This window comes from Arvicanthis niloticus, chromosome 29, assembly GCF_011762505.2.
Source record: "Arvicanthis niloticus isolate mArvNil1 chromosome 29, mArvNil1.pat.X, whole genome shotgun sequence".
NCBI classification, from domain to species: domain Eukaryota; kingdom Metazoa; phylum Chordata; class Mammalia; order Rodentia; family Muridae; genus Arvicanthis; species Arvicanthis niloticus.
The window spans coordinates 22,182,865-22,207,246 of NC_133437.1; the positions used below are offsets into that span (position 1 = coordinate 22,182,865).

Consider the following 24,382-nt stretch of genomic DNA (forward strand, 5'->3'; position numbering starts at 1 on the left):
TGAAGTTTAAATGAGATCAATAAAAATTATTTTACCCAGCATACTAACAAAAACCACAATAACGTTTTATAATTCAAAGTATTTCTAAGAACAAGAAAATAGATTGTCAGGAGCTAAGTCAGCAGAACCAGGGGTACACTGTGTGTGTGTGTGTGTTTTATCAAATCATAATTTTTACTTTTTAACATGGGGGTTATAAACACAAAAACGCAAGATATGGGGAAGGGGATGACACAGGAGCATAGGTGTTCGGGGGAGTACAGATATCTTTCAGAACAGGGTATCAGCTGGGTGAAGGTTCAGGGGTCAGGTTACTATGACTCTGCCTATGATTCACTTGTCCTTATCTAATTTGGTACTATCTGCCAAAGGCTGCCTATTTACAAGGTCTATGACTACTCAGGCTGGTAGATTTCCACCAAAGCTGCCTATTTACAATAGTTTATAGCCATCTGTTTCAGTGTTTTTTCCATAGAGACCCAAGACTTTGTGTTAGCAGGCATGTAAGTCAGGCCTATTGCTGATTTTAGGCTTATGGCTGATTTTAGGCCTTCAGTATATAAGCAGGGCTGCCCCTGACATCTCCTCCCTTCTCCAAGTATAGAAAGGCTATGGCGATTCTAATCTTGCCAAGGCGGGGTTCCCAACTTCTTAACGCTGCAACCCCTCAATACAGTTCCTCATCTTGTGGTGACCCCCAACCACAAAATTACTTTTGTTCCTATTTCATAGCTGTAATTTTGCTGCTGCCATGAATAGTAATGTAAATATTTGTCTTCCCTGATGGTCAGCAACCTCTGTGAAAGGGTCACCTTGGGGGTCACGACCCACAGGTTGAGAACCAACGACTTAACATATTGTGAACCTGAGAGGTCGATAGGCTGCTAAACTCTTCTGAACCAAAGATACCCATAGGGCTGCACTTAGAGGTGAACAACAACAACAAAAAAAGGACTCAGTATCTTTTCATCAGGCAACACAAGTCAGGATGCTCATGTTTACAGTCCCTGAGAGTTTAATGGACTTTTTAAAGCCTGAAGCTTTTCAGTTGCCATCTAAAAAACAGCTTGTTTGTTTCACATGATCAATGGATCTTAATACCTTCCATAAGACAGTAAAGGCATCCCCACATGATATGAATAAGACAATAAGTTTACTGTTGCCGCTGTTTGTTAACATAGTTTCAGATGGAGACATGGCCAAATTGTGGTCCAGGCACCACATGTGTCCCAGGATAGCTCCAAATGCACCCTAACACAACATGGTAACCAATGTCGTATTGGTTTGTTTGCTCTTTAAAAAATGATCATGACAACAGCAATTCTCTCTTTAGAACCACAGACATTGTACTTGATTTTTATCCTCAAAAATGTTCTACACTGTAACTGTTGCCTTGATAGCATTAAAAATTTCTAACCACCACGGAGAGCACACTGGGCACATTGACAGCTTCTTTAGTGTGTATCATCTGAGGGATTACACTCTCCCAGTTCACACCAGTAGTGTGATTTCTACACCTTCCTTAAAAGGTAACAAGTCCTTAGGAGGCTCTGTGGCCCATTTGCCTTTGAGTGATGAGCAAACCAAGGCACAGAGGAGCATGCAAATTATTTAAAGGTTCTCTACAGAGGACTAAGGCCAGCTGTGGAGGTGACACACATTTAGGTGAGAATTTTAGTTTTCACCCAAAAACATGACGTCATGCTGCACTCACCTAAGCGGTTCACTGTGTCAGACCCAAGCAGATTCATTGCTATGATTGAACGGTTTTATGGTTTCTGAGAAGAATCGGGTAAAATGTGGCAGTGCGTGCTGCCTCGTGATTACAAAACCAGGTGAACGCAGCTCGTCTGGCGAAGTGACACCTAGGGGGGTTGGCACTCTTCTAGGATGGCTTACGGCCTTTCAAATGTTCTAATTTCTGAGGTCTGGAAATCATCAAAGCACATTAAAAGAAACATTCACAAGGTTGAAATTACAGGAGAGTCGTTACCTGAAGGCTGTAGAGGAGACGCGTTAAATTCTGTATCGCTTGTATAATCTGGGGGTATAAAAAAGATTACATGTGTCAAGTTCTTGAAAAGCTTCCTTAGCTACAATTTGAGAAAGGACGGTACATGTTTAAAGCACGTGTAGCTCACCTCTGACTGTGAAGAACCTGAAAAACTTCTATATTCCACCTAAAATACATAAAAACACAAGAAAATGAACAGCCACCCGACCTTTGAAAGCTATCAAGTATTCTTGATATACAGGCTTCCCTGTCCAAACTCCATTACTGCTGTAACTATCTCCTCCCAGGCTGGGGAATTAAGCAGCCATTTGACAACATAGGTCTTATTCATTCAAACTCAGAGATTAGTGACAACTCTTACCCAACCATTCCTTAAAATGTCATAGATGATGGTAAAGAAACACCAGGAGACACTGTTACATCTTGTTCTATGGATGCTACAGAACATCACCTGGACTCTAGCTTTTCAATCTCAGTGTTGGAGAACCATGATGCCCAGGTAGCCAGTGGTTACAAAGAGATAGACCCAGGAAAGCGCTTAGGTGGTGTCCTCCAGATCCCACCTCAATTAATCACCAGCCAGCTCAAAACCCATGAATGAAGCCAGAGGATGCTGGCCATCTTCTCCTTGGGGATGGGGCCTATGCCTCAGACTTTGTCTCTTTCACACCACTGAACATCAGGGAATATGTAAATACTGAGGGCTCTTGTTCTCAAAACTGAATTAAGCCTTTGTTTAAGTGTTGTCTATTTTCTCTCTCATTCTTACAATGAATAGTAAAGTTTTATGCATTTAATATTACATCTGCAAATCTAAGGATGGTGCCTCACACTGTAAGGAGCACTCACCAAATAAATGACTATAAGTTGTACTTGTTCACATTCTCTTTAATAAGTAGCAATGAACACTACAAACTCCGCATTTTATGAGATAGAAAACCATCCACTTCCCTGTCCTCTGAGAGCCTGCAGCCTCCTGTATGATGCTTGCTTTTGTTTGAGCACATGCCGTGTTAGGCCCTAAAGAGAATCAACCATAGTTCACCTTGTTGCTTAAAGGAGGCACTTAGCTTAAGTCGGTGATAAGTGAGCCGGATCTCCTTTTGCTTCACACTGTCAGTACAGATTTTGTTGCTTATCAGTCCCTTAACAAGGAAGTGACAAAGGTAGAAGAGAGAGGTGTGATGTCAGGACTTTAGAACTCTGCTCAAATGTATGGAAAACACCAGGACTAAGCACTCTGGTTTGGTGGTAAGTTCTTGCGTGTCTCATGAGCCCCTCTTGGCCCCTTCACTGCTTTTGTGGAAAAACTAAAACAACAACACAAAACAAAAAAACTATGATATCTCCAATTTTTATACTTTACAAAGAAGTAACCAGGTAGAAGTGAGCTGGATTGTGGTACATTGGTTAGTTCCGGCTCAAACCTTTGGGAAGCTATAGGAACTTGTCTTTTTAATGGACTTCGTATGCCACCTGGTGGTTCTACTGCATAACTACAGTTGATCATTGGGAGGAAAATTTCTACCCTTGGGTTATTGTTTTTCATTCTTTGAGATTTTTGTTTTAACCTAATCTTTTTAAGAATGCTAATGCCAAGACATCAACTATATGCTTGCTTAAAACTTTAGCCAAGTGATCTTTTTGTATATATGTTTATTTCCGTTCTCAAAAGTCCCCATCAAGTGTCAGATTTTCCCGAGGTTAACTCACTTCACCTGTAACTGAGTCGGGGGTAGGAGCCAAGCCATTTTCTGTGCAGAATTAAGCTGCCATTGACCAATTATCGTTCCTCCCTAAAAACCTAGGAGCAATGGGAGGCTACGTGCTCCACACTTTAAAGTGACGATCACACCGAAATGCAGAGACAATTTAAGATAAATTAGTTTCATAGCTTACAATCAGAGTAAGTAAAGTAAAATCCTGTATTCATAGGTTAACTTGGGCCTGAGCTTTGCATGTGAATGCTAAATCAGAGCTGACTTTTCTGTGAATTTCTGAAAGCCAGATTTGGTTCTGTACTATGTCACATATCTGGAAACCATGTACCAGTAAGATGTCGCATCTATAACATATGGTAAAGTCCCACAGTGGTGCACATCAACACTTGGAAATGGAGCTAAACCAATGCTAGACAGGTAAACACTCTTGACCTGACTCCCCACCTCCCAGAAGCACAGTGTAATTCCTCCCATGTTTATGAAATCACACACTTGAAGTTAATAGGAAGCTGTATGCATGTAATTTCTACAGAGAGAGAGAGTGACAGCCTACATATATCAAGAATCAGAGAACCCTGTGGCACAGGCAAAAGGTGGTTATGTGGATTCCGAGTCTGCGAGAGGAAGGTGAAGTACGGGTGAGGATCGGAAGGTCACAGCAGAGAACAGAAGCAAGACCATCCCAAAGTGGAAATCAGTTCAGCTCCAAGGGCGCCATCTGGTGGTGAAGCATCCCAATGTTGGGGCCACCTCCCGAACAGAGAGTTGCCGGAAGTAGTGAGGAAAAGCAAAGATTTGCAGCGGCAGAAAGTAAACCGGAAGTCAGAGAGTGCAGACACACATATACACGTGAGGGTTTTCAAGCTTTTTGTTTTTGTTTTTAATAACTTTTCATTTGTTTTTTTTTAAACACTTACATGATGTAGAAAGAACAGGAACATTTAAAGAAGAAATAGTTTAGAAAGTTTCAATATAGATATTTAAATGGATCAGAAACAATTCAGAAAAAGTATTTTCAGTCCTCTCACTGCCTGAGAGCTGAAGCTACTTTGTATACAAAGCAATAGATTCTCGTTACTAGCAAGTTGGTTAACAATTAACAATACCTTCTCCCCTGCATCAGAGACCGCCAAGTCGGTTACCACACCCTGGAGCCCGGGATCCACATCCCAACAGCCTCTTCCTTCTGTACCTTCTGTGACTAATGCTGGAAGCATGCCATTGAGACAGAAACAAAAAGGACAACATCAAACATCAGCCGGCCGATTGTACACAACTCCTGTACACAACTGAAGCACACTTCAAAAAAAGAAGTATCACCAGATAATACATACTTAGTGCTCCTACAGGGGGCGCTAGAGATCGAAAGAAAGCCCGCAGTCCCTGCTCTCCTGGAGCTTACAGGCTAAGAGACACCAAGCAGCATCCTTTGTCACCCATCATTTAATTGTGCTTCTTTCTTGGGCTCATGTGTCCATGTGCTGTTTGTGGTACCAAGTCTACGTCTTGCTTTCATTTAATAGGAAAAAGCCTCCAGGGAAAGAAGTAATTTAAAACAGGTGCCCAGTGGAATAAAAGCAAGGTCTCTTGGCAGACCCGGGTCCATAAAAGGCTCCCTCGTGGCCAATACAAGATCAGCAGCTGATGGACAAGGTTTAGAAGGCAGGTCCAGAGGCAAAAGGGATACTGTTCTAAGAAGGCTGGAGGTGGCTAATGCTTTATGGTTTCAGAGTCATAAAAACCGAGAGCCTGCCTCAGTTTCTCCTCATGTCCAGCTTTGCTCACATTTCACACTTAAGGTTTAACACTGTAAATACTGCACACTTAAGCTAGGGAAACACAGAAACTGGTCCAGAGATGTTCCAAATACAAATTTACCTTTACCCGTGAAACCACAGTTGGCAGGATTTCATCATTTAATTGATTCACAATTAAATCAAACCAGGCTTCTCAAAGCTGGGACACACATACACTCACACACACACACACACACACACTTCATTGGAGCAATATTTGACCAGGACCCTGATCAAAGTATTCATTTTGTGATGTTTATGAACATTTTTTAAAATATGGTGTCATTACACATCTTTATTTCAAACAGGGGCTGCTCTTTTCTCTTTGTTTAAATGAACAAAAATCACTTGTATGACCATCAGAAAATGACAGCTGCCCAGGATTCCAAAAGCCTCTTCTAAGGCAGAGTTTTGTTTGAGTGGGAGCCATTTAACATGAACCAATCGAAAACCCAAGGTCACTGGGCGAAAGCTGAGTACTTCTTAGGCAATGATGTTAGAGGGACAGGTTATAGCAGCTTTCCCTAACTCCTAAAGAGATGTTCAAGCTATTTCCAAACAAGGAACCAGTCTGCTCCTCTCCCCCACTTTCTTACATTAACAGTTAAACACTGGAGGGAGCTGACTTGGAGCCAAGCAGAGGTAGAAGGCTGGAGCTTCCAAAGCTTTTGTTCCCTCATGTGTAGCAACAGGCTCTCTGCTGGACTGACCCTTCTAGACAGTAGATTATAACAGTCTCCTTTGGTAAGTATGCTGATGAACTTGCCTATAACCTCAGACCGACAAGGGCTTGCTTCACAAAGACCCTCCCTGAAGCCCATGCCTTCCTTGAGGAATGGTCTTCTGCCCTTAGCAACTGTATAAAGAGATCAAACTCTTGGAGCACCATGGTCCAAGCCAAGCCAAAATGGATGGCTTCTGGCACATGCGTTCACCCTGTGCCTCCCAGCCTGATCCTAATGGCAGGCTGTTCTAGGTCTAGCAAATGGGTGTCCCTTTGGAAGGCTCCAAAATACAGATTCTGACAAGGAGAACCCTCAGTGGCCTGCCTGGAGGGAGGAGAGGACCTGGCACGTGCCTCAGACAACTGCAGGGGCACAGTGGAGCCTCCCAGCTGTCCCTAGGGCGGGGCTGAGAGCAGCATACCCTCGGTATTTTTAGAGAGCACCTCCTCAATGGCATAATGATGCTCTTCTAAAGGAAATCACCCAGAGCAGTACAACTCCCCCGGTGAATCTGGCTGTTGGAAATGAAAAACATATGTGCACATTCTGAAAATAGAAAGCCCGGAGTAAATAAAGCTGAATTTGAGAGGGGAACAATAATTTGGGGGTGCTTGTAATAAAACAACAAAACAAAACAAAAAGAATAGAACTAAAAAGTTACACTGCTTCTAGGCATTCTACTGAACCACGGGATTTGTTAAAGAAATTCCAAACAGAACACAGAACGCCTGTGGCAGCGCACGCCAATAATCCTGGCACTTGAGAGAGTCAGAAATTCAAGGCCATTCTCAACTACAATAGTAAATTTAAGGTCAATGTGAGAGCCACGTGGGACTGTGTCTCAAAAAAAAAAAATCTTTCTGAGTAAGGTTTTTACCATCTTCACATGAAAAATACACTCTTTCTGCTCTTAGAATCCTTTTTGGAATTAGGTATTTAGCTTATTTTTAGAATATAATGACAGCTGAGTATGATGGTGTACACCTGTAAGTTCAGCACTTCTGAGGCAGGAGGATCATAAACTGAGATCTGCTCAAAATACAGAATATATCCCAACATGAAGAAGACTCTCTGGGAGGGAGGGCTGAGGGTGTGGCTCGGTGGTAGACTGCTTGCCTAGTGTGTTCGAGGCTTTGGGTTCTATCATCCTGGGACCATAAAAACCAAAATAGAATTGTTTGGCAACCATGTCTATAATGATGCCACCAAGCAAGCCCTGTGCTCACGTGTGCATCTGTATCTCATGCGGGTAGGAGAGGCTTTCTAGCTTTCTGAGTTGTGATTCCTTAGCTGATACCCCGAAGATTATACTCAAAAACTTGTTTGCTTAATGCATTGCAGAGACACTTTTTAAAAAAAAAAAAAAATTGAAAGTCCTTTCAAAAATTCATCCAAGAAGTCATTAAACCCTAGTCAGGGCATGATTTGGGGAAGAGGCAATTCTTACCCAGAGGGCAGAACAGTATTACCTACCAGTATGAGTCTTTGTCCTTGAAATACAAGTGTCATCAATTGTCACCTATAACATCTGTTTATGGCCAGCATGGTTATTCTCAAGGTTTTTTTTTTTCTTCTAAGTACAAAAATTACAATAAGTTCCCCTGAAACCAGGTAGTTACTGCTTTTGTTTTATGTGACCACTGTGTGCACTGGGGGTGTGTGCAGGCTCATGGTCAGGTCCTGCACTGTCACTTACAAGCAGTCAACGATGCTGCTTCATCCTGTGAACTGGGTGTGGCAGCGAGCACAGCCCCTCCAGGGCCTCCTTCAGACGACTGGCTCACATCACCCATCTTTGAAGCCTTCACAGCAACTTGCAGACTCTCGGCTAAAAAGGGAGAAAAACAGAACTGAATTTAAGCGATAAATACACAGAGAGCTAGGTTAGCTTACCAGGTGTGTCCAGCCTGCAACAAGTGGGCTGCATGTGCCCCCCCTCCCCCATCTATAACGACTAAATCTCTATGCAAAAGTGTTGACTTACTAAAACATTGAGATTGGTTTAGTGGATAATTAATAATTAGTCACTCTGTCACGTGACATGAACTCTGTAGACAACAATTTGTCACAACACGATGACAGAAGATTAGATATTGTGATCAACCAAAAGTTGATAAATCATATTTGGTCAGAAACTGACTGCTGTTATACAACTCAGTTTTTCTTTGCTTTCTTTTTTCTTTTTTTTTTTCTTTTCTTACCCCCACCCCAAAAGAGTCCTTCAGGTAGTCCATGATGGTCTCAAAAATCCTAGGTAGCTGAAGAGAACCTTGACCCCTTGACCCTCCTGCCTTTACCTTTCAAGTGCTGGGATTCCAGGCATGTGCCGCCATGACTGGTTTACATGATCCAATAATGGAACCCAAGGCTCCATACATGTTCAGTAAGAATTGTATCCACTGCACTATGACCCCAGCCTGACTTCATAGTTATGAAAGTTGTATAAACACATGCTCATGAACACATAAAACAATATCCCAAAAAAGTCTGTGACCTGCAAACACTAAAATACTTACAGCTGGCCCCTTACAGAAAAGTTACACGGCCCTGCAGTCTACACCAGTTGACAGCAGCATCCTTTAGCATAGAGAATTTAACATAATTTTTTTTAAAAATCCATTGTATAAAATATCTCAAGTGTAGCTTTCAATACATTAGAATACTGAAAACCTTCCTGTAATTCAATTAATATACAAACACTATTGACTATTAGGATTTTATACATTTGTTACTAAGATACTAGCTGTTCCTCAGAGGACTGCTTCTTCAAATTTGACTTTAATGACACACAGTCCCATCTGTGCTCTGGTCCTGTTGGGAACTACTACCTCCCTCAAAAGGAGCCAAGTTTACGTACATAAAGGAGTCTCAGTTAGAACGTAGAATATGTCGAGGACCTTGTAATTACTTCTAAAGAATCCTCAACACATTTAGATCACATTCGGGTCAGAGAACGACTCACTGAGCAGCCACTGCTCTGCTATGGTTATTTGATGACTACTCAAGGGAACTTCAAAGAAAAGGGAGAAGAGACACTTGCAGCTATGGCCACATGGAGGCACAGGAGAGCAACAGTCGCAACTGGGACTGGGAAGAAGTTCCTAAAGGGGTGGACACTGAGAAGACCTGGAAGGGCAATGGGATTCACGAAGAGAAGGGAAGAAAAACAGCAGTCCGGCAGGGCAAAGGGGCTTTTCAAAGTGTGCACTCAATAAATAAAGACTAAATAAAGACGGTGATGTCCCCATCCTGGCAAGAATCTCTGCAGTCAGGTGTGAACCAGTGACCCAGAATGGATTCTCATCTGTGGAATACATGGTGCCTGCACTGCTGTGGTTCTCCTGAGCAGCAGGGCCCATGAGTGTATGCTGGCTCCTGGAACAAAAGCCTTCCAGCCCCACATTAGGGAAGATTTGACAGAGAGAAGGAAACCGAAGGTCGGGCTAAGCCTAGGAGCAAGCGCTGTGCTCTGCTAAGGCTTTCATCATGGATGCTGTCAGTTCCTCCACTTCATTCCCCAAACACATCCCAAATATGCCTACTACTCTGCTTCTGTTGCCAACGGTCCTGGCCACCAAATGTAAGGAATATCCACTCCCTCTCAATGACTCTATAACTCTCCACTTCTGCATATTTTTCTTCACAGCACCTCATACTTATAGTCTGACATACTTATTTCTTTTAAAAAAAAAAAGATTTATTTATTTATTTTATGTATATGAGTACACTGAGCTGTCTTCAGGCACACCAGCAGATAGCATCAGATCCTATTACAATGGTTGTGAGCCGCCTTGTGGTTGCTGGGAATTGAATGCAGGACCCTTGGAAGAGCAGTCCGTGCTCTTAACCGCTGAGCCATCTCTCCAGCCCTTATACTTATCTCTTTGTCTTTAAAATTTCTGGAACATGGGTCCTATGAGAATAAGTATTCTGTTTCATTTGGCCACAACTCTGCACCAGGGCCACCGTGCATGACTTGTAATAGGGACCCAGTAAACACATGCTCAGCCTGTCAAACCAAATCATTTCCAGGGCAACTCACCTTCTTTCAGGGCTGCTGCAAGCAAAGAGGCTGCCTGGGGAGGCTCTCCGGGGTCAGGCTTGATGAGCAGATGGGGTTCTAGGTGGACGTCCTCAAAGCCACTTAGTTCCTTAAGTTCAGCATAGATGTGGAGCTTTTCTTCCAAATATGTGCAAATCTGTTGGTCTTGGTTACTCAGTATTTCTGTAGAATAGTATTTATCATAAGAGGTTATCATGGGCTTGGCTCCAAACTTCATGTGCAAATCAAGTTAGGAGGACAAGGCACCATGATTTAGCAAGCTGTCTGGCCCAACACTTTTGTTGGGTGTTAGAGACCCAGATTCAAATTCTGCTGCCTTCCCTCATGACTGCGACCTCCTGCAAGTGACTTAACATCTGTGTCCTGCACTGCATTTGATAAATAAATGTACCTTTCCCAGATTCCAGAAAACCTCGCATTTTTTGTTGTTGTTGTTTATGGGGACATCTTTCTATTAAGACTGACTATCCAGCTCCAGAAAGAGACTTGAGGCAGCCCTTTCTGGAGCAAGTGAAGGCTCCCACGGGTTGAGAAGCACAGGGCTGAGAAGCTTTAGTCTTCTTTGTCTTGGTCAAAGCCAACACTAGTTTATGCTTCTGCTTCTAAACGTCTAGTTCCTGTGACCATCTTTGCATGCATCAATTTCCACCTGACGTCAGTGTGCTGCAGGAGTCTTAAAGCCTAGAGACCCTAACTAGCACCAAATCCAGAGAGTCCCTGCTTCAGTTAAGGGAGTTGGGGAGCAGACGGGAAATTTTTACTGACCTCCCTGAGTGACTCCAACGTAAGGCCTGGAGTTGAGAATTAGTAAGATAAACATACTTATTGAACTCCTGGCCTCATCACAGAAGCCTGACATGGCTGAAACTCTGTTTTCCCCCAGCATCATATGGCCACAGTAATTGCCTCATGTGTGTTACATGAATTTGCGTGAGTATCTAAGTCACTTGTACCATGTGTGTTGATGGTGGTTTTGGTGAAGGGTGGGCGGTGTGGACCTCGAGTGCACACAGTTAACCAGTGTCATCACCTTCACCGATGACGTCACAGTTTTCCCGCCACTCAAGAGAACAGCCAGAGCTGTGCACACACCTTGGCATTGCTGAATCTTAGCCAGTCTGGCTTCAGCTTTGCGCCTCTCCTCATCAGACTCGCTGGTCCTTCCTCCGTCTTCTTCTGGACAACTTCAAAAGACAACAGTCAAGGCATCACTGAAACCAGTTTCAAGATTGAAAGTCTCTATAGGATGATTCAAATATCCCAACCCCCATGACCACCACCACCAGCAGCAGAAGTAGCAGCAACGGTGGCATTATACCATCCACTGCAACTAAGATAACAACATTTTTTGGTTTTGTACCATTATGAAACTCCTCTTGATGGATCTAGAATAGAAGGATCATGGAACAGTAGTAGACGTATTAGACAGATAAGGTAGAGATGGGAGTAACTAACAGAATTCCAAGCTCACCCAACTAATCGAATTACCAATAATAATTATAACACCCACTCTTGCCCCTCAGTTATCAAAACTATCTTTGCACAAGGAACAAGCAGTATATTAACTGAGAAAACTGAAATTTGCCAGGCATTTATTTGAATGGTTCCTCAGGCACACAGAGAAACAAAAGACATGGTCCCTGCTCTCAAGGAGCGTCCAGTCTAAGGAAACACACACATACTACATGTAAAATGTAACAACTACAGGCAATAGATGGAGGACACCAAATCAGTGCCTTAGAAAGTGGGTGTGACCGCATCTTAGGTACCACAGAGAACACCTGGATTGAAGAGGTCTTCACGGAGCAGGTGAGCAGGAGCCACACCAAAGCACACAGGTAGAGTGGGAAGGCACGGCATGCAGGGAGGCGTGCAGAGGGCAGAGTCGTGCAGAGGGCAGAGCTGCAGGTGACATGCTACGGCAGGCAGGGGTAAAGGTCAGGGAGCAGGCAATTCTGGCTGAGGCAGAGTTTTCATGCAGGGGGAGATATGGTTAGAACACGTTACCCAACTGAACAAGGGCATCCCCTAGAGGAAGAGCAGCAAAGTTACCTCTCTACTGCCTGCTGGATCCGCCTCATCCAGTTATTCCGCTCCTCCTTGGAATTGGTGTGGATTTCGTACATCTCGGGACCAGCTGATGAAGCACTGATCAGAAACATGCCTCTCTCCTCGTTGGCAACTTCTCTAGCAATAAGCTTCTGAAGGGAAATGACTGAAGGCTTCTGGTCCTGCGAGAGTTAAGAGGATGCACAGATGAACCCGAACTGATTCTAAACCAAGAGTTACACGAAACCCAGGAACCACAGAGAGCTATAGGATTCGGGAACCAACGGAGAGCAGAAAGGATATCGAATTAGCTCTCCCCTGGCTATGACAGTGTTTGGCATCATCAGCGGAAGACAGCATTCAACACAGGAGCTGGTAGAGGGCATTTCTTACTCAAACCAAAACAGATGGAGAATGAAGATTGAGGGGATAATTATACTTAAGGTTGGCAGGCTAGAGGTTGAAAAGATGGCTTAGTGGTTAACAGCAAATGCTACTTTTGCAGATGACCTGAGTGTGGTCCCCAGTACCTACACTGGGTCACTCAAAATCACCTGTAACTACAGCTCCAGGAGATAGGATGCCTTCTTCTGGCTGCTGCACTACAGGTTTATACCCACATAGAGACATACAGATTTAAAAAAAAAAAAAAGTTAAGTATTTTTTTAAGTTTGTAATTTCAAAGGGCAATTTGGAAAAGATCAGAGGGTAAAGAAAAATATGAAACTACCGTGGTTGAAGAAGGAATTTTTAAAAAGGTATCTGACATTACAGCAACGTTGGGAAGGATGGGGACATGGAACCCATTGGATTGGTCAGTAATTAAAAGACTATGATAGAAACAGAACCCTAGGAAATAAGGTCATCAAATAAAATGTGGAAATGGGCAGACAAGATCCGAGAGTCCTTAGGCATCACTGGTCTCTTCTGCTCAGCCCCGGAACTACTGCTGCTTTATCTGTAGGTGGTTCTTCCTCACCAACCAGATGAACACTTGGTGAGCAGGTCAGGCCCTAACTCATCTTCACACACCAGACACATTGCCTTGCACAGAATAGGCATGCAAGTGATGTCTGCAAAATGGATTGAACATAATTCCATCTGAGGGAAACTGGAAGAAAGTCTAAGAGTTAATGTCCAAGGTATACGGAAGTAACTTCTACCAGCATTTACCGTGGTCTTGCAGCGCCTCCAACCTATGTCCTGGAGCCTCACAATTGACAACGTTAATAGTCCCACACCTGGCTCAAGAGCCATGGTTAAAAGAAGGGCCAAAAGAATGTCTGCGGGATGAGAAGCTACGTGGGAGTATGGAATTTGCTTCGGTCTGCGGTTTCCACCACTGTCTACAGAGCTGGCTGCAGCATGTGGTTTTGTTTCTCCCTTGTGGACTGAGTGAAGCCTTTTAGCCACAGTTTGCCATTCCATACTCTCCACTACTGACTTCTCAGTGCTGGCTTGCCTGCCTTCCCAGCACTGCATAGCTATGCTGTATCTGGTGTTATTGGCCAAGGCACCTCTGGAGTGGTTTTCAAGTTTATCAGAGCAGTGGAGGTTGGGGAGATATCATGATGGAATAGACTACTGGTCTACCCAGTCTCACGTTTGGCCTCTGGAAATGGAAGGTACATCGGCTTTAAAAAGGATCTTGAATCCTGCCCTCTGTAATAGACAGAGCCTCTAAGTATTATCCCTTTTAGTATAAAAGATCTATCTATGTTTTGGCTTCCTCTTTCTGTATATAAAAATGCAGTATATTAAAAGGCAACACGGGGTTTGAGTTGCTTGATATGAAATAATGTGAAATTATTAGGAGTAGGTTAGTGCTCCAGAGAAAGAGAGGTGTCGGCAAGATGTTTGAGAAGTGAAGAAGAAATAAAGAGTGGAATAAATAAAGGAAACTCAATTAAATTCATGCCAACCAGAAAGCATCAAGGGCATGCTTGTCATCATTCATATCAGCTACATAAACACTAGTGATAAGATTCAACATCCCCAGGAATGAAGGTAACACATCAACTCTGAACACATGTCACACTCTGATGATGCACGTGCCTAAAGCAGTCTGCAGGGGTGTTTCGTTTGTATCATGGCACTTTAAAGCCTTTGTTGTTATTGTTGTTGTTGTTACCAACATTTGCAGGTAGGAATTTCCACCCTTTTAGAAATACTATAGAGTCGGAGGTGCTTAGTAGAAACAGAAGACTGGCTGTCCTGGACCATATCCTCATTTAATTTCTAAACATCATCTGTAGCTCAGTAAGCATGATCACCCTGACATGAGGCCTGCACTCACTAGTTGAGGACAGCCCCCACTGCTTGCCACTGTCTTTGTCACACTCCCTGCTGACTTCATTTACATTACTGTCCAGTCCCTACAGACAACTGGAATGGGAGACATTTGATAAGGGGAACAGGGTGGGGGGAGGGGGGAGGCTACCTCTAGTCCATCTCCACTGGTGCTTGTGATTCCACGGAGGCAAAAAGTCCCCAAGCTTGCTTCCTACTTTAAATTTAACTCATAGACGAACGTGCTCATGTTCTCTTTTCTACTGTTTCAATGTTGAAATTGCCTTCTTTAATAGTCAAGAGAGTATTCCTAGATGCAATATTCCAGAAAGTAGGTATTCCAACTTTATTCTAGATCCCATTTCTAGCTGAATGATTTTTTTTTTTAATTGTGTTGGAACTGCAGCTATGGCTCAGAGGTAAAGAACATTAAATCTTTCAGAGGACTCAGAGTTTGGTTCCCAGCACCCCTGTCAGGAGGCTAACACTCATAACTCTGGCTTCAGGTGATCTGACACCCTTTTTTTGTCTCTGAGAGTATATGCTTGCATGTGCACCCATGCATGCACATTTACACACATACACACACACACACACACACACACACACACACACACACAGAGAGAGAGAGAGAGAGAGAGAGAGAGAGAGAGAGAGAGAGAGAGAACTCTCCTGTAAGTACAGTGCTTTCTACTCTTATTGCTTTCTGATAGTTTCCAAATTCATCGTGTCTTCTATGTATACAAGATACAAGATAAGCATTTTTTCTTCTGGGCAAAGGGAATGAAGAATCTCACCTGTGGACCTAGTATGAGGACAAGTTTCTAACCATTATAACGGGAACTAGGAAATGCAGACATGTGTAGCCTCCGAACTAATGATTCAATCCCTAAGACAATCACTGTAAGAGAGTTATGAGACGGGGCTGCTATCAGATAAATGTAAGAAGAAAGTAGGTGTGCTAAAAGAAGAGTATACTTGGCTCTCAAAAGGTAAGAAAATATTTTCTCCTTTGGTCCTCAACATCACTTTTGTATCAGTCTACTAGAGGTAGCACCAACAGCAATCTTCTGTTTCCCAATGACCAGAGAGTTTGCCGCAGAGAGCTAAGCCTGTCCACCTTCACTCTGGTATTTGGTGGGTTGCATTCCGAGCCCCACTTCTCCTCCATAGGTGGCACACATAATTCAAGGAGTCATGTCATACCTCAAAGCAACAGCTAGTCCCGAATCCACATTTTATTCTGTTTTAGGAAACACAGTCTGCCCTTGTCTTATGCCTAACTCCTGATCAGTCAGCAAGTCCCTGGGAGTATTAGACCACACGAGAAGCAGGATTCACCTCTTTCATGCCTTTGTACCTAATGAAACCTTGTCTATAGTGATACGATGTGAAAATTTCTCTTTAGCGTGGGCCCCAACATCTCATAGGTTAATTACAATGACTCCATCTTCCTGGGGTTCCCTCTGTGTTCGTTCAGAGTTTCCCAGGTACTGGCATGGGGAGGCTAGTAGACAAAGTGGAAAGTTTTAATGAAATCTGTAATAGATAAAGTACAAACAGGTCAGGGGGACACAGGAGTGTAAAGCTCCACTGGATGCTCTGCTGTAGTCAGCATCAGGGTGCTGATGGGAGAGAGGAAGAAGCCGCCTGGACCAATCTGCGGAGCGCAGGCAGGCAGGTTGCAGCCTCTTTCTCTCACATCCCATCATTAGTCAGACATGTTTTTTTGCTTTCTCTTTGGACAGCAAAAAACCCTTTATTAAAACTTTGAAACTTCAAAAAATTCAATTTTTGGAGTAATATTGTGCTGAGAGACACAAACACTATCACCAGGTGCGCGCTGAACACTGAGTACTGTGCTTTGGCTTCTCTCTTGCAGACCTATGAGACCAACAAGGAGTTAACTGTGACATTTTTTTTCTCCTCTGTACCCTTAGGAACACACAGAGGCTGGGGAAGATATGCTATAAATTACTAGTTTTCAGTGGTAGGCTAAAATCTAATTAAGTACAAACAGTGAGAATGGTTTACATACCACAAAGGGAAGGGACACATGAATGACAATAGATGTTAGACGCAGCTACGGCTGGAACAAGGATCTCCTTTAAGCCTGAGACTGTTGTTCAGTGGGAGAACATTTGTGTATATGCAAAATGTCCTTGATTCATTCCCTAGCACTACGAAAAGTGAAAAAAGTTCTCTCCTTTAGGAATCGTGGTGTTCTCTTATTTGGAAGATGGGGCATTATCATGGAAACTTGTAGATGAGTGGGCTCTGGAAATGACCTACGCCCAACACTGATAACTCAGAGCTGAGCATGGGTAGGCAGACAGCAGGGACTGAGAGCAGTGCCTGTTCACATCAATGCACTATTTTCAATTGATTAAACTGCCTGCTGAGCCACCTATGAAATTCACTGTAGCAGTGGGTACTATGGGCATATTCTTACCAAGCAACATTTTTTTTTTTTTTTAAATAGGAACATTAGGCTTTGTTAAAGAAAAGACAGCTCAAACTAGTAAAAAAAAAAAAAAAAAATGTGCATTGCGTGGTCATATACTTACAACAGCTGCAAAGATGTATTTCTGGTCTTTCTCTTGTAAGAAGAGCAGCACGTCAGTTAGAAGCAGAGCCAGGATATCTTCAAAGACAAAAACACAACAGTATGAACGAAGGAAACCACAGCCTAGACATTTTTACCAGCTATTTTAATTACCCAATTGGCATTTATCAGTTTAACAGAAATGAAAGACTTTCTGTAAAACGTTTACTAAAAAAATCAAAACAAAACAAAAAACCGCTTTCGTTACAATAGCTAAGGTCTATCATCGGTAAAATGCATAGAAAGTTGTTTAAGTGTGTACTTTTGAATGTGTCACTATAGGTGAACTGTAGGATTGTAATAAGAGGTGACTCTTTAGAAAATGTTTAAGAGCAGAGTTTTCAAAATGAAAGAAAAAAAATCCAACGTAAAAAAGGCCCAGAGATGGAAAAATGATGTATCTGTGCTTTCCCAGGACTTGGGAGGCTGAGGCCAGAGGATCATGAGTTTGAGGCCAGCCCGAGTTACAGAACAAGACCTCGTGTGTCAGCAAGCGCAAGCCTCCTCTCTATAAAAGAAGGTCCTAAGAGACTGGAACACGCCCTCACTTTTAGGAGAAAATGTAGCTAATTAAAAATGCAAGGGAGTGCTGGGCATAGTGGTGGCACTCAGGAGGCAGAGGCAGATAGATCTATGCAAGTTTAAGGCCAGCCTGGTCTACAGAGTAAGTTCTGGGACAGCCAGGGCTACACAGAAAAACCCTGTCTTGGGGGGGAAAAATTGTAAGGGAGCAGCTTCCAAACGAAGTAATAGGGCCAAACCTGCTCTAAGTCTGAGTGAGCCTTGATTGATTTACTTCCCCTGGAAACTTTGCGAGAACTATGCCTCCTCCTAGAACCACCTCGTACCCTGACCCAAACAGGTGATTCCCTTCTGTGGGAAAGGGAAACAAAGGGCATCATGTGCATGGCGATGAATAGATTTTCAGAACAACACTGCAAGCTGATCATCAGCAAATACCTTTGTGTGACCTTCCATCAAAGCCTGCTCATCCTCTGGTGGGCAAAAAGACCTTCAAGCAACTCTAATGGAGTCAATTCTCCCTCTCCTCCTTACCTAAGGGTGTGATTAAGATGAAGAGGGCTAGAAGCAAGGTCCTTAGAGACTGTGGTGGAAACTGAGCAGGCAAACCTTTAAGCTTGACCATCGGGTCCTGACCAATAAAACCAGAGTCTCTGGAAGGAGACTCAAGTGCAAATCAGGTTTGCAGGCCCCAGAGGTATAAGAAAGCCCAGGACAGGCAAGGTTAGCTTGTACAACCTTGGGAAACCTAAATGAATAGCCCAGGACTCTAAGCAGACTAACAGAGTCTACTTGGTTTAAGCCTGTTAGCAAATTGTACCACTAAGAAAAAGCAATAAGTCCTTCCTCTCCTCCTTACCCTGGTGCAGTGTACAGGTAAATGTGTCGTGTTGAGAACACAGATAATATTTAGAGTTCCCCCATTTCTCCCCTCCATGGCTGGAAAGCCCCAGGCTGTCTTAGCATGCAGCAGACCCTCTCTGTGTAGGAGTGTGCCTTTCTTGCTTCCAACACACTGCATTTAGCAGAAGATTTCTACACCAAGGATGTGCAGAACTCTCAGCTCATTTGGCTTCTGACATCACAAGCTTCCATAGTCGTGAAACTTACATGTGAAGGGTTTTGCTTGGGGCAGCAAGCTCCAGTCAAATGTGTGTGTCACCTGGTCACATTTACCTACTGAACGTCACAACCTGATGTTTCAACTGAAAAAGTCAAGGGTCTGTGTGTAGGTGTGCCTGCAAGTCAGAACCGGTTTTTCTTTTGGAAGACTGTCCTGTGTTGAATGAGTAACCTGTACTAAAGGAGAGGTTGTGTTGGCGAAGCCACGATACCTTTGAAGCGACCCGTAGCGGTTTTCCAATAAACAAGCCCGTCGTGCAGGAGAGCCCGTTCTTGGCTCATCAGTGCCTGCTTCCTAAACACGTGGCCGTTTTTGAGCTTTGTGTATGTTTTGTTCTCAATTTTATTTAGGATCTCAAGCCATTTTTGGTTCTTCTCATATTCGCTGACTTTCAGGTCCACGGCTGCGATCATGTCTTTAATTAAGCCAAGAGCTTTGCACAGGTCTCGGTGCTCCTCAGTCCTTTCTGCATAAAGGGGGGGAAAAAAAGGAAAGAAAATTATAATAATCCAGAATACTGAGAGTGATTATTCCTTTTCAGGTTTTAAATATCACAAAGATGCCATGAGAAAGATGTTGGCTTAAGTTCAAATATTTAAATGGCTCTCTGCATCACCACCAAGAAGCAGTACGATATTCGATATAAAAGGTTTGCATTAGTAGGCACCGCAGTAGCTGACAATACGGTGTCCGGCTTTCCAGGGATAAGTCTGCTCTCTGTAGCTGTAGCAGTACAACTGTTTATTTTCACTGCCTGCATGACTGGATTTAGAATTAACCAGGAAGCATGCTTCTGCGCATTTCTGTGAGAGAGAGCTCACAGGGCAGCTTCAGTCACTTAGGAGAGCACCACTGCATAGCCTGCCGAGCCAGACTGAACAAACTGAGCAAAAAGGGAAAAGCAAACAGTCTCTCTCAGCTTCTCATCTGCAGATACAAATGGAGCCAGCTACCTCTGTCCCTACTGCCATGCCTTCCCCTTCTTGAGACGCTGTAAGACAGACTATAAGACAAAATAAACCCTTTCTTCCTGAAGCTGCTTCTTACCTGGTACTTTGTCACAACAAGAAAAAAGTAGCACATATTATATGCTATCTACCTATCCATCTACAAATATGTATACATATATGTAATATAATAAGCAGAGACTATGTTTGGAGTAACCTGGGTACTTCTTCCTTCTTCTCAGAAATAGGTAAGTAACACCATGCTGTATTTTTAATGACTGGAGCCAGCTATGGGGCCAAGCTCATGTCCTCTGACATGGAGCCACAGGGTAATTTATAATAAATATATATATATATATTATATATCTCCAAAATTATATATACACAAAACTATATTAGCATAAAATTGAGAATCTTAATGTTATAATTAAAATGTCCTTGACCTATCATTTTTTTCTTCTGATTCGTAAGAAAATATTTTGAGGGTCCAGTTACTGTGCTTCACAGACGTCAGCCGGGCTTATGCATACAGAACAGACTGTCGCTCCAGTTACTCTTTAAACCAAAGGCCATTCTTCTTACCTCCAGACTGTCTGAAGAGAACGGTCTGGAGGAGTTCCAGAGAATGGGTTCTGGAAACCTCAGATGAAAGGGAATTTAGCTACTCTCTGCATTTGATGATAACGATCAGCTAGTTGATATTTGCTCAGGTGTCTGGACCTGAAGAGCTAAAAGGAAGGGAGGAGTAGGGAGGGGAAACAGAAAACTGGCAGTGATCCCAAAGGCTCTCCAGAGCCTATAGCTGCAGAAACACATGTCTAGAAAGAGCAGCCAGGAGGAGCAGAATCTGTCCTCCAAAGTCTCTTCCTTTGGAGGTTCTCAGTGCACACACAGATGTGGGGAGTAAAGTAAAATAAAGTAATTTCTCAAACCGAGTTCCAACTCAAAGGCTTTAAAAGCTTGCTCACAGTGAGAGAGAGCATTTGTGAGTGGAAGAACTCAACTGTGACTAAAACTCACAAGACAGGGAAAGGACCCAGTAGCAATCTCTCACCCTTGGTGTACTGCAGAATCCTCTCCACCAAGACCGGGTACTTTGTGATGCGCTGGGTGACGAGCAGGATGCACTCTGGGATCCCTCGGCGACGAGCCAACAGGTTGCTATTTCGGATCTTGAAAAGTATATACATGTTTATATACCCCAATCACCATTTTAATTAAAATGTCCACAGAGTCACTGTATTTTGTATTTTTATCATTGACCACTACAGTTGGGGTGGGAAAATATTTCAAGGCACTCTGACCTGCTGTACCTCTAATTCTCAAATGAATAAACGCAGGGTTCAGGAATTGGCTTTTGAACAACAATGGAAATCTGTGAGTATTCACTATTTGTTTTTCTAACATATCTCCTCCACCTTTGCTATCACACACTGTGGCACTTAAAGCCCCTTCTCACAGGGCAATCCTTTTCTTAAACATTTCAAAATATTCTCTAAGTCTTTTAAGGCCCATTGTACATCTACATGAAAAGAAACCAGAGGAGAATCTGGTAAAACTCACAAAATGACGGATAAAAACGTAGGAACCCAGAAGCTTGGAGAAATTTCTTCCATTAAATAAAGGTGAAAGGTTGAAGAAGAAAGGAGGAAGAGAATCCTAGTAAAAGGAGGTTTTAGAGACATAACATCCATAGACACCAGTGGACCTTGGCCAGGTCCTCGCTTAATGATACAGTTTCAAGAGATGAACAGTGAAAACTGATATCAGAAAGTGCCTGATATGCCGGGCGGTGGTGGCGCACGCCTTTAACCCCAGCACTTGGGAGGCAGAGGCAGGCAGATTTCTGAGTTCGAGGCCAGCCTGGTCTACAGAGTGAGTTCCAGGCCAGCCAGGACTACACAGAGAAACCCTGTCTCGAAAAAAACAAAAACAAAAACAAGAGAAAGTGCCTGATAATCTAAGTATGCTGATGTCACCACATTGCATTAAAAGATACGGAGCTCAGAAAGACACAGATGAAATGATATGATGTCATGGACTTGGCGTAAATGAATTCACTCTGAAGCAAATTCATGGGGTAAACAGATTCTCTATTTGCTTTTGCTTTGATTTTTCTGATACACAACGTGTCAGGGTATGAAACTGCTTCCCAGAACATTGCCAATATTCTTAGAAGCTTGGGGAACGTGGCCTCACAGAAACAAGACAGCAAATGAAATTGTCGGGGAGAAATATTTCACTACCATCTAGACTTCCCTTCTGAGCCATAAACCCACCATTTCCCTTCCTTCCCCTGAGAGACAGAACCAAGACATAAAACTTGTTTAGATCACTAAGGTGTAAACATGAACTATCGCCCTACACTGGCCTTCCACTCCACAATGAGTTTGTATAACGCTTACCTTAATAAAATTCTGAAACTTTTTGTTCTGCTGGAGCTCTTTAAAGAGGCTCATGGCTTCTTTGTGATGGCTGCAGAATTCTCCATAGATCCTCTTCATTTTGCTTGCATTTTCTTCTGAAAACTGAGAACATTCCCATAATGGTTTATAAATGCAGTCATTACGTTCGTAGAGAAAAAGAAGATGTAGTTTTTTTGTGTATTTCAAAGCACCATGGATTTCCCAAATACAATCTCTCTCCTTCCCCCAGGCACTTCTTAAATTAAAATAAAAGCAAATGATTAAGCAGCAAGGGCTGACATAACAGGATCACACTGTGCTGAACTAACGATCAAAGAGCCAAATGAAAACACCCAATGCTTTAATTTTTTGCTCCATTTATACAGCTTCATTATTAAAACTTGTAGTCATAGTACTTTTTACACCAAATGTCTGACATCACAGGTGATCATTAGCCATGATGAGAAGAGAACGGAGAAGAAACAACTCGCTAATTTCTTAACTATGGGGAGAAGGAAAGGTGTTTCCATCAGCCTGATCTGGGGGAATCCTCACAAAATTCAGAGACATAGGACAGTGCTGGGAGGGCTGGCTACATAATTTAGCTAGAAGTTTTTGTAAGACCATGATCATTCTACACAATCTGTCCACAAGGAAGGTAGGTCACTGCAACAGACAGCCTCCCTAGAAAAGTATTTAGAATGCATTCCACCATCTTTGGTCTTTTCCCTTTTGCTCAGTTTTATCTGTGTTGATGATCATATGTCTGAAGAGATGAGCCTTAAACCACAGGTGCTAAAATAAAGTCTAACCAAACACTTGTATAAAAACTACACACTCCACAATACTGAGAGTTCAAAACTCTAAATGACTAGGGGCTGGAGAGATGGCTTAGCAGTTTAGAGCACCTGCTGCTCTTGTAGAAGACCCGGATTTGTTTCCAGGCACACACATGGAAACTCACAACTTTCTGTCACTATAGTTCCAAGGGATCTGACGTCCTCTTCTGACCTTTGCTGGTACCAGGAATAAAAGTAGTTCACAGATATAATGCAGGCAAAACATGCGTGTGCGTATAAGTTTTAAACATTTTTTAAAATTTAAATGAGTAAAGAGCTTTATCAAGTTCAATAAATGGAAGAATCAAAATAATATAATAAAGGTGTCAATACGTCCCAGGTAGATAAGACAGGTTTAACCCAAATCTTATCAGAATTGCAGTGCTCTTTATAAATATGCCTGAGATTATTCAATTTACAGGAAATGCAAAAAAAAAAAATCTAAAAAAAATTCACAGTATAATAAGAAGACTCCAGTGTTTAATTTTCCAGACTATTACCCAGCTCCTATTTCCAAGCCAGAATTGAAAGACACAGGACTCAGTAGAACAGAGTAGAAACCTCATACACAAGTGATTTCTGGCAAAGGCACAAAACCCAGCTCATTGGGGGCATGGGCGAGAATTGCCTTCCTATAATTGTACAAAAACAGAAAAGAAGAGAAATACAAGTGAACCTCAAGCTTACAAAACTCATTTAAAAAAAAAAAAACTAACTAGAAAATCCAAAAATTACATTTTTGATTTTATTCCAACAAAGTCAAAACTTGGGTTTGTACCTAAACATCTGTAATGGGTATAAACTAGAAGTAACGAGATGTCTTCCTATAAGTGAGCAATGTAAAAAAAAGCAGGGCCAATCTACAGCATGGAATACTATTTACTAGGAAAAAAAGTATTAACTATGGACACATATAACCACTGATACAGTTAAAAGAATTGTGCCAGTTCCCTAAGGACTACATACTATGTATTTCCGTTTATACAATGTTTTTGAAAATGACAGAAACAAAGAGCTTCCAGGACTTAGAGAGGAGATGGGAGCAGGGGCAAGAAGAAAGTAGGAAACCTTGTGGCAAGATCATTGTCCTGATGGTATGGACATTGGCATGCTGATTGTGGTGTCAAGGCTTTGTTACAGCTGGAGGAAAGATAATGCAAACGATTAAAATCTTACTTAGCAAATCTCAGATCTTAGCTCGTTCCTATGGAAACCATGGAGAGGCGGAACACTGAGCCTCGTTTTTTTTTTTTTTTTTTAAACAATTTTTGGGTAAGCCTTATG

At 42.6% G+C, this 24,382-nt stretch overlaps 1 protein-coding gene across 4 annotated transcripts in view; it reads right to left on the minus strand.

Moving 5' to 3' along the window:
• The window catches only part of Arhgef28 (Rho guanine nucleotide exchange factor 28), a 282,901-nt gene that overhangs the window by 37,551 nt on the left and 220,968 nt on the right, over positions 1-24,382 (minus strand). For all 4 annotated transcript variants that reach the window (XM_076927245.1, XM_076927246.1, XM_076927247.1 and 1 more), the window contains 11 exons: positions 22,260-22,382; positions 20,909-21,026; positions 19,119-19,373; positions 17,225-17,301; positions 12,372-12,550; positions 11,412-11,503; positions 10,299-10,481; positions 7,953-8,084; positions 4,842-4,942; positions 2,142-2,180; positions 1,994-2,041 (listed from right to left, as the gene is read on the minus strand). In XM_076927245.1, coding sequence (XP_076783360.1) covers positions 1,994-2,041; positions 2,142-2,180; positions 4,842-4,942; positions 7,953-8,084; positions 10,299-10,481; positions 11,412-11,503; positions 12,372-12,550; positions 17,225-17,301; positions 19,119-19,373; positions 20,909-21,026; positions 22,260-22,382 — 1,347 coding nt within the window. The remainder of the gene's footprint in view (positions 1-1,993; positions 2,042-2,141; positions 2,181-4,841; positions 4,943-7,952; positions 8,085-10,298; positions 10,482-11,411; positions 11,504-12,371; positions 12,551-17,224; positions 17,302-19,118; positions 19,374-20,908; positions 21,027-22,259; positions 22,383-24,382) is intronic.